Source organism: Lupinus angustifolius, chromosome LG11 (genome assembly GCF_001865875.1).
Source record: "Lupinus angustifolius cultivar Tanjil chromosome LG11, LupAngTanjil_v1.0, whole genome shotgun sequence".
NCBI lineage: Eukaryota > Viridiplantae > Streptophyta > Magnoliopsida > Fabales > Fabaceae > Lupinus > Lupinus angustifolius.
Window position 1 is genome coordinate 8,893,464 of NC_032019.1, and position 7,485 is coordinate 8,900,948.

The window sequence follows — 7,485 nt, forward strand, 5'->3', positions numbered from 1 at the left end:
GTGAACGAATCTTCGTCTCTCAGTTTTACTGGCGCTTAACCACCATTTGGCAGAAGCAATTTTATCCAACACTTAACCATGTTTTTGACATAAGCAAACCAATCATAACGTATGAAAGAGAAAAAAGATGGACATTAATCTTAATCTTTATATGTTGCTTCAATGAGGAAAAAATTACACACTATAATATTGTATGTTTAATAAGAGAGGAGTAAAGAAACAATTAATTTGGAATGGCAAATCTGTCTCATCTTCTGCTCCTTAAAGAACACAATGAAAAAATTGTAAAGCTGCAAAGTTGAAAAACTAGGCTGAACCAACAACAATGAACCTTGTAAAATTTGCTAAAGTTATTAGTTGATTTTAGTTTGTTAGTTGTAATACTATTTTCGTTAATCAATTAAAAATTTAATTAATCGATTAACTAGTTAGTTATTAGTTAGACATTGTAGTATATAAATGGTGATTCCCTTATTTTTTGTAACTCAATTCAATATAGAAAGTTTTAATTTTCTCAAAAAAATAAATAATAATAATAAACAATATTACAACTAATGAACTAAAATCAACTAACAACTTTAATAAAAATTTAAAACTATTTAATGAACACACATAAATATATTGTAAAATAGAAAATGGCATCCAAGTTAATTTACATATTTCCTTCGAGTAATATTATAATATATAATTTAAGAATGACTTCACATAATCTACAAACTAGTTGTTGTTAGACTTTGTCATTCACGAGTATTTAATTTTTTTTAATTTAATTATATCAACTAGATAAAAATATTTATCTAATAACTATTTATTTAACAATAATGTATTTTTTGGTTTGAATCATATGTATAATTTACTCGTCGGATGTAATCAATTACTATGGGCGATAAAATTCTTATTACCATGTATTTAACTCATAATAGTATATAGTCTGTAAACAGTGTTATTTCGAAACATAAAATGTTTTTTTATTTTAATGTTTTGATCACATTATATTTATCTGTAAATTGTTTTATATTAAAAATAATATTTACAGAATGTATTTTGGTTCATTTGAAAAAGTCCAATTATCTCCTCATTTAAGTTGTCAAAAATAACACTTTCTCTATTTGCCAACTTCATCCTTTATTTTTCATTGCTCACTTCATCTCCTTCAAAAGTCATCTCTTCCCAACACCACACTTCATCATTTTTCATAATAATATAATACTAAAACCCCAATAATAAATCACATTTCATAAATATTGTCACCTTCATTAACACACAATTAGTGTATCACACACAATCACGTGTGAGATTTTCTAAAACCCATAAGTAATCTTAATTGTAATGTGTGGACAAAATAATCATAAAGGACCTATACTTTTTTGTTTTTTTATCAGCGTGAAATTTATTAAAAGAAGGGAAAAATCATATTAAAAGAACAAACGATACTCCTATACACAACCATAAAATTAACCATTAAAAAGACACTTAGATGAGTTCAACCTCCATTCCAAAAAAGAGAAGTTGAGATTATTTCAATGAGCTCTAAGTATGTTTCAAAAATGTAAGAAGATAAGTTTCATCACCGCATTAAGATGGTATGACGAATTTTCGGAAATAATCTTATTCCTCACGTGTCAAATATTCGAAATAGTGATAACCCAAAAAGCCAACCACCATTACTTATTCTTATTTGTCAAACGTAGCAAATTCAGATGAGTAGAAAAGTTTACTTTAACATCATTATGTAGAATTGAGGTAAGGCTATAAGACTTTGGACAAGTGAAAAATAGGTGATTTATTGTTTCCTCCTCTTCCTCTCTATATAGAGCACAACAAGGCTCTACATGTGCATATAAGACACCCCTTTGAGCAAGATATAATCTTGTTGGGACTCCACCCAAGATGATTTTCCATACTAAATATTTCATCTTCGGTGGTACACTGCATTCCCACAACTTTTTGAATTCCACGTTGTCGCCTCCTCTAACTTCATGAGATAGCATATTATATGCACTTTGAACCGAGTATTGTCCTCCTTTATTATGAATCTAACTCCATTCATTTGTGGCATCTTCATCTAGTATGAAATTCCCAAGTAGTTTTATGAGTTTCTCTTCCTCCAGTTGTTCCCAAATGAGCAAAAATTTTGTTAAAAGGTTGATTATGAGTGATCACTATCGTTTTAAATTTATTTTTTAGGCAAAAGATCATATGATCAGAAAATATAAAAAACATATGGTGTCATTCAATTTAGTTGATTTACATTCAGAAATCAAATCTAATTGAATCCAAAATTTATATATGGTTTCAATAGTGTTTGGTTTAATTTTTTTAATAAGAGAACATCAAGCACACTATCAAAGTGTCAAATTTATATAAAAATACATGTCTACTTTAAAATAACAAGTTTAGTATATATATTTTCAACATATCATATTTATATAAAAATCAATAAGTCTACTTCCAGACTCCTAATACTAAGTCTGGTAAGCACAAACATTTAATTAAACATCAACAATATACATCTAAACTAAAAGTAAAATATACAACAAAAACAAAATCAATAAAAAAATAAAACACAGAGAAAACAACATCCACAACACCTCATCATAATTTTAAGAATAAGAAAGTGTCAATTAATAAATAAGAACACTTTTAACAATTAGAAAATATGAAAAATGTACATTTTAGATTATCAATTGCGAATTGAATTAGATTTATAAATGAAATAATTCTCATTTTTTGTGTATATGTAATTAGTATTAGCTTGGTATGATTTATAATTTTGGAACAAAAAATTGAATGATTAGTTTTCTAAAAATCAATCCAACATTGTCCAAACAATTTCAATTTTTGTTGCTTTAGTTTCTTTTTGTATCAATACGAACCTAAACACCCCTAAGGTTGAGTATGGTTTTGTGAAGGTGTTTTGAGGTGCTTGGAATGTGAATGATGTGTCATTTGGGGATAATTTATAGACGAGGGAGGATAGGTAAGCATTGAGGATAGAATCTCGTGAATGAGAGTTTTATTCTTGGGCACAAGCTGCACTTAATAAGTGTGTTATTGTTCAAACTTCATATCACATATCCATTAATGAAGATGTAAATATGGTTAAAGTTTCCTTTCAAAATTAACTGATAATGAGAGAAGTAGTGCAATATGTGTTTAAATCATTTCTCACACTATGAGATAAATGTCGCGCCCCGATTTTCGGCTACGCGACTTCTTAGAGTCGCTACTACATTTTGTGGTTAAAAATGTAGAAAATTATTTTAAGCCCAATCATATTGGGCTTTTGGATTTTTGATATCCAAGTTCGGGAGTCGATTACGGATCGAGAAATGTATTAGCATCTCGTCCGCCCGTAATTAAATGATACCCTTGCTAATTGCATGATTTAAATACCCTTAATTTATATAAAATTTAATTGACTAAAACTAAAATTTTATTTTTTATTTTCGTGTCTGACAAGATAAGATCTTGCTCCTACGTATCCCTAAATGTTTTAGGTAATCAAGACTACATAGTTCTAGTTTTGAAATGATTTGTTGGTAAAATAATCATCTCTTTGAAAAGGGGTGAAACAACAGAACCTAATGTTCGCACCACATTCCCTTTCGAAGAGGTTTGAAAATAATTATAATATTTTTTGGTTATTTATTATTACTTCAAGAATTAATCGAGTGAAAAAAAAATGTCATAACACGACCGTTGAAGGATGATATGAGGATAAGAAGTGTTACCATGACTTGTTTCCATTATTTGATTAATCCTCAAAAGTTATAAATTTTTTATAAGCAATAATAATATCGTGTAAGCATTTTATGAAAAAAAACAATTTTTTTATTAAAAGGTTCTAACTTTGTTAAGGTAAAAGCAATATAAGTGACCGCGACGGTTTGTCAACTCGAAATAAAAGGATGATATTAACACACTTTTATATTTTTTTTATGTTTTTTGCTTTCCCACATGTATCCTCGCACCAGAGACAATCCTGTCCGAGCCGGGAACATCCACAGGTATGTGGAGATAACTCTCCCAGCATACATTTTTTCTATCCACATGACTCGAACCTGAGACCTTGCTTAAGGGGATCAAGCATGTACCACTTGAACCAACGTCCGTTATTATAACTAAATACTATCCTTATCTAATCCTTGCATAATAATAAAAATTACTTACTTGTTTCATTACATGTAGATTATTATAGTATTAATTATTATAACTAAATACTGTACTAAATCATGGAAGATTATATAAGAGAATAATATATCTCCTAGTGTGAGGAGATAACTCCCCTCCTTACGTCAATTGCATAATGACACATGTCCCATTATTCTTATATTTTTTGTTTTTTTTTTATTTTCTCATATTTATTTTTTATCAATAATGATTTTATTCTATCACCAGAAACCCAAGAGTTTCATACCATATTCTCTTTCATTTCACTCCCCCTATTCATTCACTCACGTTTCACTATAGAAAAAGATAAATTATCTTTCACTTCTCACTCATTTACTCACAACAACTCGTTCGTTCTTCTGTTTCTTTCTCTCTCTCTCTCTCAAATTTGCATATTCTCTCTCTCTTTTCTTCTTCTTCTCTTTCTTTCTCTCCCTCTTTTGTTCTCTTGGAAGAAGAAGAAGAAATTACACAACTCATTCTCTCTAGAGATTCCATTGTTTTCCTTCAAAGTACAATTTTTACTATTTTGTATAATCATTATCAAATTTAGTAATTATTTCAATATTGATAAAATGCCCAATACCTTTTTTTATCTATTTACTTTTTATGCAAAATTAGAACTTTTATATGTGAGTTTTGTTTGGAGTCTCTGATTAGTAGCATACACATACCGATTGTTGAACTTTATATATTATAAATGTTAATATTTGTATAACTTATTATACATAACTGAACTATATTGTAGATACTGGAGATAAGGCTTAATGAAAATAATGAAGATATTATTTCCCAACATGATGAAATGCAGCTAATGGAATCGATAGACGAACAAGTACAACCCCGAGTTCAATCAAATTTTGAAACGAATGAAGTTCCACACTTTGGTATGATATTGAGAACTGATAAACTAGCTTATGATTTTTATAATTCATTTGCATTCAGAGAAGGTTTCTCAATTCACAAGAATTGGAATTATAAAGCAAGGAATACTGAAATAGTCATAAAGTATCACTTTGTTTTGTAATAAAGAATGATTTAAAAGGCTAGATAAGAGATTGGTAGGAAATGAAGTAAAACGTCGTCGAGATGAAGGGAATGTTGTAAGGCTCATATGCACATTGAAAAGACAAAAGAAGGAGATTGAGTAGTGAATAAGTTTTCCAATACACATAACCATGAATTGATTATAAGTCCAACTAAAAAATGTCAACTATGTTCTCACAACAAGGCACAAAAGAACTCTTGTATTAAGAGTCTTTTAGAAAATATTGATGGTTGTGGATTAGGTCCGACACAAATTTCACGTCTTGTTAATGTCATGAGTGCTCAATCATGGTGACACCAAATCAAGTAGCTGGACAATTGAGAGTAAATAGAAAAAATAATATTGACAAAGAATGTATGGTTGTTCTTAACAAATTCTTGGAGAGACAAGCATTAGACTATGAATTTTTTTATACCTTTGAGATTGATGAGGATAATGTTTGCCGTAGTATATTTTGGGCTGATGGTAGAGCAAGAAATGCATACCTAAAATTTTGTGATGTTATAGCTTTTGATGTCACATACAAAACCAATAGCTTTTTGATGCCATTTGCACCATTTACCGGTGTAAATCATCATAGGCAATCTACATTATCTGATTGTGATTTACTAGCGGATGAAAGAGAAGAAATGTTTGTTTGGTTATTTAAACAATGGTTGAGGTGTATGTGGGATAAAGCCCCAAGAGCAATTATAACTGACCAAGATGTTGCAATTGGTAATGCAATTAAGAGAGTTTTCCCACATGCTCACCACCGTTATTGTAGTTGGCATTTATCTCTTCATGAGGACGAACACATTCGATCTCTTCATTCCATACCCGAGTTTGATGAACTTTATACAAGATGGGCTAAAAAAAGCAAATCAATTGAAGAATCAGAGCAATGCTGGAATACATTAAAAGGAAAAAAACCTTCTTTTGTTGGTATTTTGAGTGAGAAACAAAGAAATGTAATGAAAGCTTGGAAGTGGCTGGAATATGAACAAGGGCATCATTGGGTGAAAGCTTATTTGCGAGGCACTTTCTTTGTAGGTACTTATTTTGAATATATGTTGTATTGTTTATTCAAGCTTAACAATATATTATTATATTTATAATTATGATATTTACGTCTAAGGTTATTTTAATTGTGTTAGGGATGAATTTAAGTCAAAGAAGTGAAAACATGAATGCTTTTTTGATGGCTTTATGCATAATACTACTCTGCTAAATGAATTTGTTGATCAATATGATAAGGTATTAACATATCATCGTTCAAAAGAGGAGGCTGAGGACTTAGTTAATATGAGAACCCACCCAAACTTGACATATTTGAGTCCTATTGAGTCTTATGCAGGAAAAATTTATACTAGGAACATTTTTAATCTTGTTGCTGAAGAGTTTAGGCAAGTTTGGAGTTGTGAACATAAAAAATTAAAGAAAGAAGGAGATCTTACTACTTATGAGGTAACATTTACTTCTAGGGAAAAAGTGGTCTCGCACAATGTTTATGATAATGTGACTAATCTGAATTTCAAATGTAGTTGTACAAAGTTTGAAACTTGGGGCCTACTTTGCAAACATATTTTGTACATCATAAAGCAAAAGTTGTTTATGAAATCGATTCCATATAACTATATTTTACCTAGGTGGACTCTTGGTGTTCGTTATAGTACTACATGTCTTGGTTATTTGTCAGAGACAAATATTGAGTCAATTGGACAACCACTAACTCCTTTGGGAATTTGGAGTTTTCGAACCTCATTTAATAATTTCTTTGATAAGATAATAAGTAGACGTGAGTACTTTCAAATTGGTGTAGATCTTTTGCAAAAAAAATTTGAGAGAGTTTCTATTATGGAGGCAGAATCAAATGGAATAGCACAAGAAGACATTCATGTGCTTCAACTAATAATACAATTGAAGTCCTGGAAAATTCAAATATCACAATACGTGATCTAATAAATATTAGGACCAAATGAAGACCAAAAGTGGCTACAAGATTTCCTTTTGGAAAGGAAGTACAAACTCGAGTACGAACTTGTAGTGTGTGTCACGAAAAGGGTCACGATGTAAGGAAATGTCCTAGTAATAAGGTATGAAATTGTTCTTTGGTACATGTTATCTATTTTAGTATGTTTGCTTATATTAAAACTAATAAGTATCTTAATACTGTCATTTCTTCAGGGAGGAAGGTCAAACGCTCAATGATTTTTGAAGATGTCTACATGTTTCAGCTTTTCAAGTTCTTGCAATTATGTGGATCATTCACTTTTTGCTTCTAG

The 7,485-nt window shown here is 29.9% G+C and overlaps 1 protein-coding gene across 1 annotated transcript; it reads left to right on the forward strand.

Moving 5' to 3' along the window:
* Positions 5,509-7,485, forward strand: LOC109359698 (protein FAR1-RELATED SEQUENCE 12-like). The gene is made up of 2 exons (XM_019604394.1): positions 5,509-6,253; positions 7,388-7,485. Exons 1-2 carry the CDS (start codon positions 5,509-5,511, stop codon positions 7,483-7,485), a joined length of 843 nt encoding a protein of 280 aa, XP_019459939.1.